General features: G+C 37.6%; 1 protein-coding gene and 1 long non-coding RNA gene across 4 annotated transcripts in view; one reads left to right on the top strand and one right to left on the bottom strand.

Annotated features, from left to right (window-relative positions):
• The window catches only part of LOC141572182 (uncharacterized), a 44034-nt gene extending 28340 nt beyond the window's left edge, over window positions 1-15694 (bottom strand). Inside the window, exon 1 of the long non-coding RNA XR_012497393.1 lies at window positions 15619-15694. This is a non-coding gene — a long non-coding RNA (uncharacterized LOC141572182). The remainder of the gene's footprint in view (window positions 1-15618) is intronic.
• BCO2 (beta-carotene oxygenase 2) overlaps window positions 1-19064 on the top strand; it is a 28636-nt gene extending 9572 nt beyond the window's left edge. Inside the window, exons 2-11 of one of the 3 annotated variants that reach the window (XM_019715252.2) lie at window positions 3096-3307; window positions 3495-3610; window positions 4298-4400; window positions 8588-8716; window positions 9733-9893; window positions 10953-11120; window positions 15567-15704; window positions 16274-16456; window positions 17610-17720; window positions 18840-19064. In XM_019715252.2, coding sequence (XP_019570811.2) covers window positions 3096-3307; window positions 3495-3610; window positions 4298-4400; window positions 8588-8716; window positions 9733-9893; window positions 10953-11120; window positions 15567-15704; window positions 16274-16456; window positions 17610-17720; window positions 18840-18953 — 1435 coding nt within the window. In that variant the 3' untranslated portion in view covers window positions 18954-19064. Of the gene's footprint in view, window positions 1-3095; window positions 3338-3494; window positions 3611-4297; window positions 4401-8587; window positions 8717-9732; window positions 9894-10952; window positions 11121-15566; window positions 15705-16273; window positions 16457-17609; window positions 17721-18839 lie in introns of all 3 variants that reach the window. The other 2 variants (XM_074335496.1, XM_074335495.1) reach the window with 2 other exon arrangements.
• Window positions 19065-20436: the final 1372 nt, after the last annotated feature.

Below are 20436 nucleotides of genomic sequence, written 5' to 3'. Positions count from 1 at the left end.
TATTCCCTTCTTTTCTCTCATTGTATGCTGTCTGTGGTGTAGTAGAAATAATGTATTCTTTGGAGTAAGATGGAATCGGTTCAAATTCCAGTCTCACCACTTGTCGGTGCTATGATCTTAAGCAAGGTTTCCCATATGGAAAATGGGGCCAATAATACTGATTTTAATGATTGGGAATGAAGATTAAAGGAGGCAAGGCATATAATGTACCTCTTTCAGTGACGGACAAAAATTGGTACTCAGTACATTTTGATTCTCTTCCTTCCCTTCAGTGCCCTCTTCTCACTCCCTTTCCTGCCAAATAACTGCTTATAGTTCACCTTACTTTTTGGAGATATTGTAAACCCAGGCTTTGGAGCCAGCATTGAGTTCTGATCCTTCTTCTGCCACTTACCAGCCCTGTGACCCTGCGCATGTTGCTCTGAAACTTGTTTTCCACATGTATAATGTGGGAATAATAGTTCTTTATATGATCAGTGTTGGGGGGGGATATGTATGTATGTATGTGAAAAAATGTGGTTAAGTGTTTAGCACAGTACTTGGCACGTAGTAAGTGCTCAGAAGATGGTAGTTATTATCTCATTTGCATCTATGGCTATACCTGTCACACATAAATAGATGCTCTCAAGCATGCATCTTCTACCCCACCCCTGTCTCTTGTCCTCTAGACCTGTATTTTGCCACCTGACTGTAGAACATCTCTACCCTGATGTTCAGACTCTTATTCAAAACTGAATTAGTTGCTTTTCTCCAATACTTATGTTTCACGTTTTCTCCATCTCGGTTAAAGCATCATTATCCATTAGGGTATCACTTTTGAGACCTGTCTTTTTGTCTCTGCCTACATCCCATCAGTCACTTCTGACTTGTTTCTGAAATTTGTCCTTTTCTAACTGTGTTGCTCCAGTCTAGGCTCTCATCTTTTCTCACTTGAATTGTTGCCTGGTCTCATTGGTTTCTCCAAAGCTGAATGCTCCCATATTTTAAGCTGTGGCTGGAGTGATCTATCTAAGATGCAGGTCTCACAGTTTCACACTCCTGTTTCAAAATTCCAGGCTTTCCTGCTGAAGGTGTTTAATCCTTAAGTCTGAGTGCTGGTTGGTCTCGTACTGACTCATTTCTAATGTAATCATATGGACAAAAATGATTGCTCAGTAAAGACAGTTATCTTATTTGCTTTCTTTTGCATAATTTTGATGAATTTGAAAAATTTTAAAGTAAATGAACAATGTAATACATATAAGATATGAAGATAACTATTTATAAAATCTGAGGAACCCATTTGAATTTCGGAAATGTCAAGCGTTCCATATCCTCATGCTATTCTCTTGACTATAAGGTATAAAACAAAGAACTTAACTTCCACGGCTGAAATCCTTTTTAAAAGAAAGGATTTATTGGACCATTGCTAGCAAGAAAAAGACGAAGTCCCAGGGCGTGAAGTCTAAACCACCAAGCTGGGTGGAAAAGACAAACCTGTCTGCTGTCCTGGAATTGAAGGGCTTTTTTATACATCAAGTAGGGGGAAGAAAGTTGTAAGTTGTTTTGAAAGAATTTACATTGATTACAGATTTACACATAAGGTGCATAGGATGAGGTGAAAGGTGGGGGTCAGTTCTGGATACAGAGTCCGTAAGGCAGAAGTGTTTGCTCCTTTGGATTTGTTGTGGAAAGTTCATATGTAAGCAAGAAGTAGAGGCTTCTGGGATACGGTGGTGCCTGGCTAGTCTCTTTTAGATAATTGTGGAAATAACCACCTGAAGTTAATTCAAAGTTCCAACATACATGCAGGAATGTAAGCAGTCTTTTGTTGGTTTTGCCCTGTTGTTAACTGATTAACTCCTTCTTGTCTCTTTCTTTTACCCTCTGAGCTGCTATAATTCAATTTAGGACATCTCAGAATTTTCTCCTTGTCAAGGTAAAGATCTGAATTACTTTAGGAGTCACCAGCTTAGGGTTTTTCTTTAGCCCTCTGAAGTGTGAGGTTTTCAACAGGGGCTAAGGGTCAGGAGAATGTACCATATTTTGCTGTGTATAATGTGCACTTTTTTGCCCAAATTTGTGAGGGAAAAATTAAGAGCGCGCATAATACATGGGTAGTACTAATTCCACATCTATATAAATGTTTTGAATTCTTTTATTTATGCTTATGAATTAAAGGGGTAACTCTAGAAATCAATAACAATATCCGTATGCAAATACCCTGGAATACAATAATCAGTTTTGTTGAACTTATGACTCACTTGCAAAGATAACGAAGAGCTCTTGGCCTTCTATGATGTGTAAATATCGTTAATTTGTTACTGATACATAGAATTTTTTGTACCTTGTAGCTGTTCTTGTGTTTTGTAATTATTTGTTACATAAAATTTCTTGTACTATAATACATTAAAAAATAAATGCTAAAATTCCTTTATAATACAAAAAACAATTACCTAAATGTAAACAAATAAAAATTTGAATTAAAAAATTAAAACTAAAGATTTTTTCCCTCAAAGTTTGGGCCAAAATCATGGGTGTGCATTATACACCGGAGTGCATTATACACAGCAAAAATACAATAAGTTGTGTTTTCCTATTATACTCCAGGATATACTCAAAAGCTATCATCCCTTAATTTGAAGTTCTCTGTCTAATCAGGTTTTGCCAGGACCCATCCCATTTCCTTATCTCTATATTTGAAATCTCTCATTTTGACGTCATGTCTTTTTTTTTTTTTTTAAAAGATTTTATTGGGGAACAGTGTGCACTTTCAGGACTTTTCTCCAAGTCAAGTTGTCCTTTCAATCTTAGTTGTGGAGGGTTCTGTTCAGCTTTAAGTTGTTCTTTCAGTCTTAGTTGTGGAGGACACAGCTCAGCTCCAGGTCCAGTTGCCGTTGCTAGTTGCAGGGGGCACAGCCCACCATCCCTTGCGGGACTCAAGGAATTGAACTGGCAACCTTGTGGTTGAGAGCCCACTGGCCCATGTGGGAATCAAACCGGCAGCCTTCGGAGTTGGGAGCACGGTGCTCTAACCACCTGAGCCACCAGGCCGGCCCCCGACGTCATGTCTTTCTTACTAATAATTGTTTCTCTATTTTTGTTCTTGTTTGAAGGTACAATCACTGGTTTGATGGAGTGGCTTTGCTTCACCAGTTCATGATGGAGAAGGGTACAGTGACATACAGGAGCAAATTTCTACAGAGTGATACATATAATGCCAACAGTATTCATAATCGAATTGTAATTTCGGAATTTGGCACACTGGCTCTCCCTGATCCATGCAGGAATGTTTTTGAACGTTTCATGTCAAAATTTGAGCTGCCTGGTAAGCAGCTATTTGCCCAAAATTTTGCAGGTGATATTGATGACTATTTCAATTGTTATGATATATGACTATATAAATCTTGAAATTGATTTTTTTTACATTGATTTTTTTTTTGGTATGAGAGGATGTTTAGACTCCTTTCTCACTCTGATTGTGGTATTTCAGTAACTCTGGGGTTTGGTTTCAGCAATGACTGACAACACCAGTGTCAATTACGTGCGGTACAAGGGTGGTTACTACGTTAGTTCCGAGACCAACTTTATGAATAAAGTAGACATTGAAACCTTGGAAAAAACAGAAAAGGTAAAATACGGGTTAAAAAATTAACAAAATGGACCCTAAAATTTCTTTCCATTCGAAATACTTTTTACAGTAGTAGATATCTGAATAAGAAATTGGAGCCTTAACCAAACAACAAAACTACCCACTGATTCAGGTCGTTGTGCACACTCTATCCTGATTAGAATGGCCTGTTGGCTTGGTTTTCCATAATTCTAGACTTTTTCTTCCTTAGTCCTAATAGCTGATGTCTAGGGTAAGGGAGAAATGGAATAGATTTACTTTGGCCAGCTCATGTATCTTCCTAGTTACAGGTAGAATTTGGAGATTGTCTAGACCTATCCTGCTTTCACTTAACACATTAATTAAAAATTAAATAAAAGTTTGGACCAGAATTTTAATCTTAATTCTTATTCTTTTGAACTTTCCTGTGATCTTGGGGAAAAAGGAATCACCCTTATTCTATAATCATTTTTGTCCATTTTTTGTTTGGTGGTGGTGGAGTTTTTGGGTTTTTTTGCAGGGGAGTTAGTTTTTTGTTTTGTTTTTTTAGTAGGAAAAATGATTTTGATTTCTCAGAGGTAGTTTTCATACCTTATTTTAAAGATATTTGACACATCTTTGCTATCTTTGCCTCTAAATAGAGATCTGCCCATGTACAGAGATCCTCCCAGTGAAATTTAAAAGTCTCTGATGGTCTTAAATTTGCAGGTAGACTGGAGCAAATTCATCGCTGTGAATGGAGCCACTGCACATCCTCATTATGACCCAGATGGAACAGCATACAACATGGGGAACTCCTATGGGCCACGTGGTAAAGCTAGGATGAAGGTTTTATTAAAAATAATCGGGAGTGAACTATCTTCCTCGGGTTCCATTATGGTTAAGATGTAAACATGTGAAACTTCATTGAAAGGTTCAGAAATAAATTTTCGAAGTAGCATTACTGAATTTAAAAAGCATATAATGTATCACTAAGTATGAGTTCTGTGGTCCTTTTGCACATATGCTTAGCAGCTGATTTTCTATTTGACCTCTTCAGCATCACTCACATTTTTATGTTCTGTTATGCTTTTTGGCTTACAAACATTGTAGGGATTTTCAGTATGTGTTTCTCAAACTTGAATTTTTAAGAAATATCAGATTGTAAGTATAAGAAATTGAGAATGCTTCAGCGAAGATTGAGGGAAGGTACATTGACTATCACATGGGAAAGAATTTATCTTTATCATGGGAATAATATACTACAAAGTAAGTTAAGGTTATAGTGTAGTTGCCTTCTCAACCACTTATATCACATCTCTTTCCTGGCCATCCACATACTTCTCCGCTGCCTGCCAATCAGAAAGTTCTAGTAACTAATAATGATAGCTAACATTTATTGAATGCTGAGTATGTGCTGGTGTTAAGCAATTTTCTATATATTTTCTCATTTAATCTTTATAACACCTCCTATTATATTATTACCTCATTTTACAGACAAGGACAATGAACCTTGAAAAGGTTTAAGATACTTGCTTAGGCAAGCTTCTAAGTGTCTAAGACCAGACTTGGCACCAAGCCTGAATTACACCCAAAGGCTGCTATTAGTTACTCTGGTAGATCACATTAATATTTATCTCTGAGTGAAGAAGACTCTCATGACATGCAAATTCATGTTCCTATATATGAGTATACATGTCACTGTCTGTAAGGAATGTGTATGTATTAGAGATTTCTGACTATCTTAGCTGTCAATCAATCTGTCATCTATAATCTATGAAATTTTTGTATAGGTTAGTGTATAACTTTGGTGAGTAATTAGCTTTGTGGGTTGTTCAATTCTACCTCTCCATTTACACATATATATATATGAAAATGAATATTGCTGGTTCGTTTCTTTCCTGCCCTAAGTAGAGATAGAGTACCCTGGAAACTTCATCACCCAGCTCTCTCACCTCTTCGTTATTACCTGATCTTAGGTAGGAATATATACTTGAAAGCTGTTATAGGAAATAGCAAACATAAAAGGATGTTTCAACAAATGTAAAATGTTTTAGCAAATGGGTAAACTGACTCAGCAGTTTTTTGTCCATCTATCTTTTTTGATCATTACAAAAATCCATTTCTTGATAAATTAACTCTGTTAATCAAGTATTTAGATAACTTTATAAGTAGTTCATAATGAGAAATACTGTTTAACCATTCTGAAATATTATACTCCAAAATAGTCATTAGGTCAGTAATTCTCAGCCTTTAGTGTGCATAAGAATCATCTGGAATGCTTTCTAGCAATGTTGATAATTCTGCTTCATCTTCAGAGATTGTTTCTCAGTAGACTTAAAAGGGGGCCAAGAATTGAACCATCCCCTCACTCCTTGGTGCATTTTAACAAAGCTCCCAGGTGATTTTGGTGCAAGTGGCCCCTGGATCTTTGAGAAACCCTACCACTAATGATCAGAGCCTGTGCTTGTTACAGCCTCAATTTGCTGTTTATAAAGTCCTGAAGAATCTTCCAGAGTTACACTCACAATACTGGGCAGATCATTCCTCTGGGTGCATTCCTCTGCTGGGTGTTTCCCTGATGTCTTCAAGACTTGCAGTTAGAACAGTTCATCAACAAGTACTGTCTAAATTTAATGAATTGAGTAACGGTCAATTATCCAATTGCTGAGACAGGAAATTCTTCTCCTTATCTTCTGCTCTCAACTAAGACTGGCTTTACTTCTATTTTCTTGCTTGATTATTTGGTTCAGTGAGGAGTTTTTGAACGGGAACTCAAATGCACATGTAGCTGCAGGGAGCTCAACAACCTAGGATGCATTTGGGGGAAATTTAGTGATTCTCATTATATTATGATAAAGTGCTTGCTAGTAATTTCTAACTTTAGTAAGTAAAGTTAATTGTTTTAGCTTTTCCAGATATTTTAAAAAAGGCTTTTAAAAATGAACAAAAGTCCTCTAAAACATTAATCAATCCAACTAGTTTTTAGTACTAATGTAAAATATGTAACCAGTTAGATAATGATATGGTACTCTTTGAACTATGGAGCTTGTCTTTTAATTCTTTTATAACTCTACTGAATAAAGCATGATGTTTTATATATAATGGGCTCTCAAAACACATCTATATCCCCAACCTAGACCTCCCCAGTATTCTATATCTAATTGCTTACTCATGTTAGGATGTCTAACATGCATTACAAAATTAACTTGTCTTAAACCAAACTCCTGATCTTTTCCCCTAAACTTTTGCTGCTTAAATTATTTCCCACCTCAACTGATGGTAACGCCATCTTTCCAGTTGCTCCGGACAATGACTTGGAATCAGCCTTCAAACCACTCTCTCACATCCACATCCAATTGGTCAAAAATAGTTTCAGCAGTGCCTTCAAATTATATCCAAAACCCAACCATCTCGTATCACCTCCACTGCCACAACACTGGTCTGAGCCCCCAACTCTCGTTTGAAGTATTGAAATAGCTTCTTAGCTAGTCTCCTTGCTTTTGCCCTTGCCCCACTGAGGTTTATGCTCAGCATATCAGCCAGTTATCTTTTTAACTCACCCCCCTCATCTCCTTGACTTTTCTCCTTGCTCACTCTGACAGGGCCACACTGTCCTGCTTCCTGTCATGTACTTGAACACTCTAAACTTACTCTTGGCTGAGAATCTTTACATTTGTTCTTCTCTCCTCTTGGAATGCATTTCTCCCAGATATCCTCAAGATTCTCTTCCTCACCTCCTTCCAGGCTTTACTCATCTTCTTAGTGAAGTCTTCCAGATCACCATATTTAAAATTGCAAATAATAGCCCCCATCTTACATACTTACTCATGATCTCCATTATCTAGTTTATTTTCCATTACAGTTCTTTCCATCATCTGATGCATTATTTTTACTTATTGTATGATTTATTCGAATTTGAGTTCTATAAAAGAGGAGCCTTTTTTGTACTCTGCTATATACAAGTGTCTAGAATATGGTACTTATGACACTTGGGAGAGTGCCTGGAATATAGATAGCACTCAATAAATAGTTGTTAGATAAGTGAATAGAGAACTGTATGGTTATCTTATTCCAAAAGAAGCTTAGTGATTGCAAAAGTCTGTAAGTTACCCAAGTTCTTCAGGACTTACATTAGCAATTCTAATACGAGGAAGATAATTCAATATGACATCAATATTTGTTCATTCACTGAATGATTTAACAAACATATGTTGTTAGTCGATCCATCAATAGCTATTTATAGTGTAAAATGCTGAGTCCTTGTTTGGTACTGAGAATGCAAAGATGAATCAGCTACATCTGTCTTGAAAAGCTCTGCTTGTTTATCTGCTTCCCAGTCTACTGGGAACATAAACAAGTAGATAATTATAGTGCAATGAAATAAGTGCTGTGACTGTATAGGAGATAATCATGGCATAGAGCACCAAATGCTTTTGGGGTGGCGAAGAACCAGAAAAGGCTACTTGATTAGTGAATGGACACCTGAGTTGATTCTTGAAGAAGTAGTCATAGTCGGATGAATGATTGCATGAATGAATGTTGATGAGCTAGGATGAGATGGGACCCACAGCAGCCCCAGGGATCCAGAGAGGAGTTGGACATGTATGAGTATGCAAATGGATTGTAGTTGTTGCCATTGGGGAGTGGGGAGAGGGAAAAATAGAGTTTGAGGATATTCCTGGCTGCTACTTATCCTTCCTATGAAGCAGGGATTGGCTTCATCTTCAGGGAGCAAGAGAATAGCCATTTGAGAGCATTAAAATATAAGAACCTGTCAGTTGATGACTTTGTGTGAGTTGTTTCAAAACTTTAACAAATGACTTTCATAAAGTTCATATATTTTTAATAGCCAAATCTGTTTGTAATAACCCTTCATGAAATGTGGGTGTCAAGCAAGGGTGTCATGCATATTGCAAAAATCTCTTAACTGCTCTTGCCTAGCCCACAAATGCAAGGGTTGTTTTTTATTCTTAGAATGTATATAAAACAGTTAAGACAGAACATTCTATTTTCCAGGTTCTTTCTATAATATTATTCGGGTTCCTCCAGAGAAAGTGGACCTTGGGGATACAATCCATGGAGCCCAGGTGATATGTTCTATTCCTTCTGCAGAGAGGATGAAACCTTCTTACTACCATAGCTTTGGTGAGTGCAGAGATGAGGCAAATTGCAGTGGGGCTTGCCTTAATGTCACTGTAGCAGAGGGACTAACTTTGGTAAGTCCTATGATAATAAAGTTTATCAGAATATGGTGATAATGAGACCAAAGTGTCATTTTACTGCCAGTTAAGTTTATTCTAGTTAGTCATATACTTCTTACTCTTACCAATTTACTGCTTGAAAAGATATAATTATTTTAGTACAAGCAATTACTGAAAAATTGACAATACAAATAGTGAACCATAATGTAAACTATGGATTTTGGGTGATACGATGTGTCAGTGTAGGTTCATCAGTTGTAAGAAATGTGTCACTCTGGTGTAGGATATTGACAATGCAGAGACTATGTATATATGAAGACGGGGGTATATGGGAAATCTGTACTTTCCCTTCAGTTTTACTGTGAACCTAAAACTGCTCTAAAAAGGTAAAGTCTTAACTACAAAAAACCATTGACCATAAAGTTAATTGACAGGATTCAAAAATTTTGGTAACTTTAAATACCACAAATAATAATCATATATGAAAAGATCTTGACTGTATTTTTTGGGGGAAATTCATATTCTACATAGATTGCTTTAGCTTTGTCTTAGAATATTTATCTTCTGCATTCTAAACCTTTATAGCCAATCTGTTCCTGGATTCTTATCCCCAGTATAAATAGTAAAAGGATTAAGGGATAAAGGTCCAGATCATAAATCACACCTTAATATTATGCTTATTTACTTTGTTCTTAAATCATAACAATTTTAAAGAAAGAAAAAAAGGATTAAAAGCAAGTTGAGGTCATTCAACCTAAACTGTTTTAAGCAGTTCCCTTTTTTATGTAGGAAAAGGAACTATGTATAGCAAAGCTGGGAAACAGTGAAGACTTATTTTGGGCTGGCCTTTGTTTAGGTCAGCAGTAATATGTGCAAGCATTCAGACAAGTCCTATAACTGTCACATTTCAGACAGCTCTGGTTTACCAAATACATTGCATTGTTTGCTGGAACCTTTTAGGAATGACAAAGAACTACATAATCTTCATAGAACAGCCTCTGAAGATGAATCTATGGAAAATCGTCACTTCTAAAATTCAGGGAAAGTCCCTTTCAGATGGAATAAGCTGGGAACCCAAGTATAATACACGATTTTATGTGGTGGATAAGCACACTGGACAGGTGGAGTATTTTGAGTATATTTATCATGAAAATGATTGGAAGCAAAGGCAAATTTCCATATGGTCAATTTTTACCTTCACTGGGCATTACTTATGAATGCATGACACTTAATTAAGAATATTACCTTATTCCATAGGTAGGGCTAGCTACTTATTAAGACAGTGGATTTTGCATATTACAAAATTGTAGGAAATGGTTTTATCCTTCTAATTATCTGATGCAATTAAAATGGCATCTAGAAACCCTCTTAGCATGGGTTTTTCCATATAATAGTTGCAAAAAAGGATGTTGTTTATACAGAGGTTTTCTGTAACTTTTGCAATGATTCTTTAATTAGTTGCTTCTACAACTTCTTGATATGTAAATATGATAATCCTACTAAAGTCCAAAGCACATTGGTTGAATATCTTTCTATACTCCTGATTGATAGCACTATTATATTTGTCTTTTTTTACTTTTTAAAAGAGATAGTATCCTAAATTTACTGTACCCTAATTTCACTATAAAAAAATCCATTTTAATAATGAGTGCATTTATCAAAGAAGTAGTCACTTAAATTGATCATAAGTTACTTATTAACAGTATTTTCTACTTAACCATGTATTTAGAGTCCAGGAATTAATTATCCTTCAAAGCATTGGGCCATATTTCATGAGGAATTTTAACTTAGTTGTACCATGTTTCCCTGAAAATAAAACCAGGTCTTATAATAATTTTTGCGCCAAAGGATGCATTAGGGCTTATGTTCAGGGGATGTGATCCTGAAAAGTCATGCTAGGGTTTATTTTCCGGTTAGGTCTTATTTTCGGGGAAACACAGTAACAGTTGGTCTATTGTCCTAATTCATTGATTAATATGAGATGAGATGACTTAAGCAAGCAAAGCTTAAATCAAAGCATGTTTGCTTCTTCATTCTAAATTCTACTTTTTTGCACCTACCAGGCCTGTCACATAACGGGGGGAAATCTTAATTTGAGCTTGGTGGATCTGTTCCCTAAAGGAAAAAAGTTAAAAGGAAAGAAAATGTCTCTTTTTCATTGTTTGTCTTTCCCCCTGCAGCTTCTTCCAGGGATGTACTACAGTAAACCTTTTGTTACTTTTCATCAAATCAATGCCTTTGAGGACCAGGGCTGTGTTGTAATTGATTTGTGCTGTCAAGATAATGGAAGAAGTCTAGAAGTTTACCAACTGCAGAATCTTAGGAAAGCTGGGGAAGGGCTTGATCAGGTAAACATGTCTGATTTGTCAGGAATTGTCAAAATAATTTTGAACTACCCAAGTTCTGGCTTTGGCTTTGGAACTAGCTGTTTCTCTTGCCTCTTTGGCAAATAAAAAGGGAGAATAATTTTAAAGTATTGAAGGCACAGCTTTGTCATTTATTTAATGCTAAAAAATAATTGGAAGTACTTACTTAATACCTAATAAATAAAAAGCATGTTTAAAAAAAAAGCCAAGAGATATGGTTTGAAGCACTTGTGATTAGTTGCTCATTACACTTCACCACTAAACATACTTAAATTTACTGGAAGGGAAAGCAAAATAGACTATAGCCATAATTCTCTGATAAAGAAAATTTATCAGTTCACCTAGTTGAAGTGTTTCACTTTTTTTCTAATATTGAATCCAAGGTACAATTTTTCCTTGGATTGTGTAATGTAAATTGTTTTTAGCTATGGTTTTATTTTTAAACCTTTTTAAAACATTGCTTTTAAAGTTTACTTATGCTTACTAAGTTTATTTATGTTATAGCCATATGATAGGTCTTGAAATCTGCAGTATAAGTCCTCTATTCATTTTTAAGATTGCCTGGGTTTTTCTTGACTTTTTGCATTTCCATAAATCGTAGAATCAACTTATCAATTTTTACAAAGAAAAAAAAACACCTTGGTTGGGATCATGTTGCCACTATGGATCAATTTGAGGATAATTGATATCTTTACAATAGTGAGAAATACTGGGTCCTCCAATCCATGACCATGGAATATCTCTCTATTATATTTGAGTCTTTTAAAATTTCTCTCAGTGATATTTATACTTTTTGGTGTAAGGATATTACATATCTTTTCTTAAAAGTATCCCTAGGCATTTAGTGTGTTTTGAAACTCTTGTAAATGGTATCTTATAAAATTTCATTTTCTGTTTTTGCTGGATAATAGAAATATAATTGATTTTGTATACTGACCTCATGTTTAGAGATCATGCTAAATTCACTTAACAGTTTAAATAGTTGATCCATAGATTATTTTGGATTTTCTATGCATATAGTCATGTTACCTGAAAATAATGAAGATTTTTCCCCCTTCTTTCCAATATGTATGCCTTTTATCTTTCTTGCATTAATTGTACTAGCTGGAAACTCAAGTTGAAAAGAAGTGATGATAGCAGTTTATTAAACATTTCCCCTATCCTATTTGGAAAATGTTTAATAATTCACTATTATGAAATTACCACAGGTATTTTTCTAGAGACCTGTTTCAGATGATTGATTGATTGATTGATTGATTGATTGATTTATGTAGTAATTAATTTTGGGGGGTTAACATTGGTTAGTAAAATTATATAGGCTTCAAGTGTACGTCTCTGTACTATATCACCTGTATGTTGCATTGTGTGTTCACCACCCAGTGTCAGTTTTCCTTCTATCACCATATATTTGCCCCCCTTTTCCCTCCTCTACCCACCCCTTGCCCTCTATTAACCACTAAATTGTTGTCTGTGTCTATGAAGTGTTGTTTCTTTCTTTGTTTGTCTTGAGATTATCATGCTAAGCTAAATAAATCAGAAAAAGTCAAGAACCATACGACTTCACTCATATGTGGTATATAAAACTGAAAGCAATAAAAGAACAAGACAAAGAGATTATCTTAATGGTGCCTTTTGATAAACAGATGTTGTCCAGTGTATCAATCTCTTCCTTTATGAATAAAACATTGTGTATCTTGTTTTAGATATTTTCCCATGCTAAAGTCATGAAAATATTCTTCTATATTATCTTCTCGAAGAATTTTCAATTTGAAAAATTAAGTGTTCATATATGTATTATTGTTTCTGGACTCGATATTCTGTTCCAGTTGTCTACTCATGTATACTTGTGCCAGTACCACATTGTTCTAATTACTATCACTGTATAAAAAATCTTGATGTTTAGTAGATCAAGTCCTCCTAATTTTACCCCCATAGTGAGCGTCATGGCAATTCTGGCCCTTTACATTTTTGTATAAATTTTAGAGTCAGCCTGTTAGTTTACACACACACACACACACACACACGCACACACACGCACACACACGCACACACACGCACACACATCCCAAAAAACTCTATGTTTAATGTTTTGAGGAACTGCCAAACTGCTTTCTACAACAGCTGCACCATTTTACATTCCAATCAGCAATGCACAACTGTTCCAATTTCTTCACATTCTCACCAGCACTGTTATTTTCTGTTTTTATTTTTCAGTCTTTTATAGTAGCCATCCTAATGAATGTGAAGTGTTTTAATATGCATTTTGTTAATGACTAATGACGTTGGGGTCTTTTCATGTGTTTATGGGCCATTTCTGTATCTTTGGTGAAAGATCTTTCAGTCCTTTGCCTATTTTTTATTTGTTTATTAAATTTATTGTAGTGACATTGGTAGTAAAATTACATAGGTTTCAGGTGTACAATTCTGTAATATATCATCTATATATCCCATTGTGTGTTCACCACCCAATCAGTTCTCCTTCCATCATCATATATTTGACCCCCTTTCTCCTTTTCTACCTCCATTTTTAAATTGTTTTTCTGTATTATTTCTTACAACTGCATGTGAATCTGCAATTATAGCAAAATAAAAAAGTTTAACAAAACAATTCCTTGATTCTGTCTGCCTCTCAGCTGCTTCTTCCCCAAAGCAGCTAATGTCTTTAGGGGAAAATTGCCCCCAATATCTAGTTTATCTCTGTGGGTTTCCTTCTCCTCTCAAATCTGCCCCATTTTTCTTCACTGCCTCTTTAGCTCACCAGACAGCTGTTTTATTATTTTTATTTATTTTTATTTTTATGCAGGTTTATTTTTATGCAGGGCACAGCTCACAGTGGCCCAGGTGCAGATCAAACCGGCTACCTTGGTGTTATCAGCACCACGCTCTAACCAACTGATCTAACCAACCGCCCCCGAACAGCTATTTTAAACATTTTGTCCAGCTTTTCTAAGTGTTCTCAGTGGGACAGTTGATCCACATTATGTAATCCATCATTATTGGAAGTCTCTTTTTGTTCAGCTATGGTTTTGCAGAAGAAAAAAAAAAGTTTAAGTAAATTTAAAAGCAATTTTTTAAAAGCTAAGTCTTTATGTAGCTTAAATTAGCACTAAATTTTTACTCAGTACAAAACATTTCTGTATGAGATGGAGAGAATATGGACTAGGAATATGGGAGGAAATGGCAGTTTGTTGTCCATCTTATAATATTTTAAGAGAGGAAAATGTGCTTAAACCATTCTTATTGTCAGAAGAAATACCCTTATTTTATTAGGGTCTCCTGCTTAAACATCATCTTGACAGAGAGGCTATATTGGGGGTCCCCAAGTCCACCCCTTAATGATTCACTGGGAGGACTCACAGGTCCCAGAAAAATCAGCAAATGGAAGAGGTACAGGGGATGAAGCATGGAGGAAACCAGGTGCATGCTTCCAAGAGTCCTCTCCTAGTAGAGCCACACAGGATGCACCTGATTCCTCCAGCAACTCACTGTGACAACTTGTGTGAAATGTTGTGTGCCAGGAAAGCTCACCCAAGTTGGTTGTCCAGGGTTTTTGTTGAGGATCTGCTTGTAGACATACAGCACCCACACAAGTCACCTTAGTTACTGAAGCTTCAGACCCACATTGTGAAATCAGGTGTTCATTACAAATCACGTTATTAGCGTATACTATCTGGACAAACTAGTACAATGTGACTCAAGGATTTGTAGTGATTGCTTAGTTCTCACTTATTTTCTTCAGTGTCGGTTTTCTTCAGCGAGGGGGCTCATACCCAATAAAAGTTTGTGAGAGGGCTTGGTAACTGAGGTTTTTATGTCATTTTAATACTGTACCTCTTTCCATCATGTACATGAATGCGTAAAACGTTATTGGCATGCAAAAATACTCTTATCAGACAGGACAGTCCAAGGAAGAGCTCAGCTCCCAGGTGCCAGACAAGGGCCCATCATGAAAATAGGTCTTTCATGAGAATGCCCAGGGTTTGAGCATCCTGGGCCTGCTACGTTAACCCTTTTCCACACAGAGGTCTGTCCTGACCAAACCTGAAGATGGAAGCACCTCTTGTTACTATCTAGGCCCTCACCCTGTAGTATGTGTTTTAATGGCACTTTTCACTATTAGATCTTGGGCTATATAATCACTTGTTTATTTGACACAAATTAAATAACATTTTATTTCTCATTTATTATCATTCTTTCTCCACTACAATATAAGTTCCATGAGCCCAGAGATTCTGTTGTAGTCCCAGTGTTAAAACTGTGCTTGGCCTATAGTAGGTACTCAGTAGATATTTGTTAAATGAATGAATGGAAATGATCATTTATGCAATTAGGAATGCCAATAATGTTGACTGTACCTAATTTATTAGAACGTGCTGTTATTCTCTGAATGACAATTTTCTCATCTGTTTATTTCTCTCTCCTGAACAGGTTTATAATGCAGCAGCCAGATCTTTCCCTCGAAGGTTTGTTTTGCCCTTACCTGTTAATTTGAATGCTCCTGAAGGGGAGAACCTCAGCCCGTTGTCCTATTCTTCAGCCTGTGCTGTGAAACAGGCTGATGGAAAGGTATGCTATGAACAGACGTTAGACTGAGACTTTGAACTTTATTCTTTGGCTGTTCTCCACAGTGCTTGGTGCACAACAAGTTTCATAACATTCAGCTGAGCAGGGCAAGGTCATGGCACATTGCTTGCACAAGAACCGCAGAATTCTGGGGTGGGAGTGAGCACGGTTTACCTCTATCCCCTTTGTGTTTTGAAACAGATATATGCAACTTTCTAATGGTTGTGAAATGTCTAGATATTTGAAATTGGTACTGACCATCCCTACGTTGTAGATAATTTGTGCTTACTACAGGCCTGTCATTGTGTGGCATATCAATGTCTTAGCTTTAGTAGAATACAAAGCCCATTTCTACCTCCTATGCCATTTGACAGCTTAGTCACAAAACCCAATACTCTTTTATGCATTCATACACATGATGGAAAAAGGAACAATGTAAAAATGACATAGAGCCTCAGTTTCCAAGCCTTTTCACAAACTCTTGTAAGGTATTAGCCCCTGCACGGACTTACACTGAAGAAAATAAGTGAGAATTAAGCAATCACTACAAATCTTTTTGGGACCTCTTGTAGATTTGGTTGTCTTATGAAAATCTACATTCCAAGGACTTAGAGGAGCAAGGAGGTATTGAAATACCCCAGATCAACTATGGCCAATTCAGTGGCAAAAAGTATCATTTCTTCTATGGCTGTGGCTTTCGGCACTTGGTGGGGGATTCTCTGATCAAAATTGACGTGGTGAACAAGACACTGACGGTAATGAAAATCTCTTTCCTTTTTTAGGCCCTTAAAAGACCGGTTCTGCTCTTTGAAATAGTTTCTATTATGTTTCAGGTAGCTTTGAGATTCTTTAATATTTAAGCAGCTCAGCTATTTACTTTTATTAGGTTTGAGAACCATGGAATCACCTAGCTTAGGGGTATGTTCCCTCTAAGGAATCTAAATGAACGACAAGCCCAGAAAAATAATTCTATTATTATTATTTTTTTTAAGGATTTTTATTTATTTATTGGGGAAGGGGAACAGGACTTTTACTGGGGACAGTGTGTACTTCCAGGACATTTTTCCAAATCAAGTTGTTGTCCTTTCAATCTTAGTTGTGGAGGGTGCCATTCAGCTTCAAGTTGTTGTCCTTTCAGTCTTAGTTGTGGAGGGCGCAGCTCAGCTCCAGGTCCCGTTGCCGTTGCAAGTTGCAGGGGGCACAGCCTACCATCCCTTGCGGGAGTCGAAACTGGCAACCTTGTGGTTGAGAGGACGCACTCCAACCAACTGAGCTATCCGGGAGCTCAGCAGCAGCTCAGCTCAAGGTGCCGTGTTCAATCTTAGTTGCAGGGGGCGCTGCCCTCGATCCCTTGCGGGAGTCGAGGAATCGAACTGGCAACCTTGTGGTTGAGAGCCCATGCTCCAAATAACTGAGCCATCTGGGAGGCAGCTCAGCTCAAGGTGCCGTGTTCAATCTTAGTTGCAGGGGGCGGAGCCCACCATCCCTTGTGGGACTCAAGGAGTTGAACTGGCAACCTTGTGGTTGAGAGCCCACTGGCCCATGTGGGAATCGAACCGGCAGCCTTCGGAGTTAGGAGCATGGAGCTCTAACCGCCTGAGCCACCGGGCCAGCCCCAATAATTCTATTCTTAATGTTATTTTGAGAGAAATCACAGGGTTCAGGTTGTTGGGACACCTATATTTCAGGTTAATGGAAATTATAATTTCAGAAATTGTGTTTGATGATGATAGAATCTGCAGCTGCAAAAGTGGCCTCTGTCTCTCCTATGTTCAACTTAGTAAGCCTAATTCTTTTACTGTTGGAATACAATATTGACAGCCAAATTCATGCTGAGAGAGACAAAAGCTATACAAAGCTTCCAGCTCATACCTAACTTTCTGTCAAAAACTTTTTGGGGACTTACAGGTGTGGAAAGAAGATGGCTTTTATCCCTCAGAACCTGTTTTTGTACCAGTACCAGGAACCAATGAAGAAGATGGTGGGGTTATTCTTTCTGTGGTGATCACACCCAACCAGGTAAATGTATCTCTTTGTCGTAGTCAGAAAGAAAAGTAGCATCGAGCCTTTTGAGAGTTGTATTTAGTGATACTGTCGATAGTTTAATTTGATTCCATTGCTGTACTTTGTTCTTTTTTCTCTCTCCTTACTATTTATGCATCCTTTTATCATAATCCATACTTTATTATTGTTGTAAATTTCTATTTGTAGAACTGTGATACTAATTTATATTTGCATAGAAATATATTTACAAACTATGCTCATCCATATTATCTTATTTAGTCATCAAAACACCTTTGTGGGATACCATTTACACATGCGGAATTTGTAACTTAAGAAAGTAGAAAGAGACTTTCATCAGATCTCATAGTGATAAAGCCAGTATTTAAATTCCAATCTTCTGACTTCTGGTCTAATATTCATAACACCCTGTGTGCTGCTAGTTTCAACTGAATGACCCACAAGTCTAATGACATAAGCCCTAACCTAGTGTCTCAATAATGTTGATATGCAACTTCTCATGTAGGGCAATTTTGTGGCAAATAGGTTTACTGGGAGTACCAATTTTGATCAATTATTAGGGTGTAGGATTCTGAGCCTTTTGACAGGTTGGTGAGAAATGTGCTGTGGTCAATTTGTAATGTCTGCCATGGGCTTAGGAGGACTTAGTTCTCATACCACGTACTTGCCACTCCTATAATTGTACCAGGACAAATCTCTGTCTGCCTTGCAATGCTACCTTTTGAACAGCTCCAAAGTAACACAAAATGGAGGCATTTCAAATTTGAAGGAAAGAATTTTGATGTCTCTTAGGAGATTGAAAAGGGACAAGTGAAAAGATCCTAAACTCAAAGAGAGCCTATGAAGCTGATTGATATAAACAACTTATTTTCTTTTGCTCTTGTCATGGTTCAGCCATAATCTCCTTTTCAGTCCAGTTCAGCAATTCAGCAAACATTTAGTGAATGTATAGGTAAGGCACTGTTATAGGTACTGGGCATAGATAGGAAAATGAATAACACACGGTCTCTCCATTAGTAGTTTGATACTAGTAGTAATTTGATCCAGTGGAGGAGATAGCCAGACTTTTTATAGAAAAAAAAATTTTTTTTTTCAGTATTGTTTTTCCTTTTCTAGAACAAAAGCAATTTTCTCCTAGTCTTGGATGCCAAGAACTTTAAGGAACTGGGCCGAGCAGAGGTGCCTGTACAGATGCCTTATGGGTTCCATGGCACCTTCGTAAACATCTGATGGAAGAACCACAAGGTCTGGGAAGTAGGTTTAAAATGAATGTGCTCTGTACAGAAGAGAAACCAAAAAGGGAACCTTCTAAACCATAGACATCTGGTTTTTAAATTTCTATTAAAAACAGAATTCATGAGATAATTATGGTTTTATATTCTCTTAGTGCTCTTCCTTGAATACAGTAAGCAAGCGCTGATGCAACCTTTCTTTAAAAAAATTTTTAAATGGCTTTCACACTTTATTTAATTGCAATCCACAGTACAAAGGACATTTTATAGTGCAGCCTAGCACCTATGTAGTCTATAGCTATACATAGACAAAGTTTTATGAAACAAAAGTTTTATGAAAAATAGTTTTATGAAACAAAAGTTTTATGAGAAATAATTTCTTGTAGCTATACTCTGATATTTTCTATTTTATTCTATTTCATTAAGAAATTCCTTGTTAGGAGCAGGGAAGGCCAAGGTGGCATCTGTGGCAGCTGAAACCCAGGCATTGGGTTGCAAAGGGCCTCCTCCCCCTTTGCAGTACTCCCTCCTTCCAGTACATTCACATTCAGAGGGAGCTCCCAGATGGGCTTCAATAGGAAGGGGGGACGGGATGCTGCAGCCACTGGAGGAGCAGGCCAGTGAGGAGCTGGGCTTTGGATATCACAATCCATGCCTGGTGCAGGGGCAAAGGGGTTCATGGGCCCTGCAAACAGGTCAGCCCTGCCTGACACCTGGGAGGAAGCTCTGGTCAGCAAGGTAAATGGGATGGGGGCTGAGTGTGAAGAGGTGCCTGGCAGGGCTGTTACTGGAGACGTGGGTGGGCGGGGCCTTCTTGGGGAGAAGTCTGGGCTTGGCTTTCACATGGGGGTGGGGTGGGGTGGGGTGGGGTGGGGTGGGTGTGGGTGGATGGGGGTGTGTCAAACCTGGTGGAGTCTGGCTAGCTTCCCACAACTGGGGGTCGCTGTGTTCCCTGGACGTTGGGCCCTCCTTGGCACGGTGTCCAGGTTCTTGGCATCTTGAGCAAAGAATTGAACGCGACACACAGGTCAAGTGGTTAAAAAGTTTATTAGAACAGATGGTCACTCCAAAAAATTAGGAGCAGGCGGAGCACTAAGAAATGCGGCTCAAGGCTCAGGGCTCAAGGTGGCATTATTAGGAGAGAAAATACACTCCAAAGGTTTGGAGTGGGCCCCCGAGCAAAGGCAAGGCTCAAGAGGGGCTCAAGGCTCAAAGCTCAAGAAGGCAGTGGCTTATGGCTCAAGGGAACCTGGGGGTTTTATCTTTTTGCTCTGTGATGTGCTCTTCCCCTGTGAGACTACTTGATTGACACGTGATTGATAAGGGGCCATTATCTCACCCTGTTAGACTGCGCATATCCCTTCCCAGAGTTCAGTCTGTTATAATGATATTAATGAACTTCTGGGCATATGTATGATATTACAATGAAGGTATAATGAGGCTAGGGTGAGATGGAGGTCATTGTAGCCCTTTGCTGCACA

This window comes from Rhinolophus sinicus, linkage group LG06 (assembly GCF_036562045.2).
Source record: "Rhinolophus sinicus isolate RSC01 linkage group LG06, ASM3656204v1, whole genome shotgun sequence".
Classification (NCBI taxonomy): domain Eukaryota; kingdom Metazoa; phylum Chordata; class Mammalia; order Chiroptera; family Rhinolophidae; genus Rhinolophus; species Rhinolophus sinicus.
The sequence above is the reverse complement of the archived record's forward strand: the minus strand, read 5'-3'. Positions and strand labels throughout refer to the sequence as shown.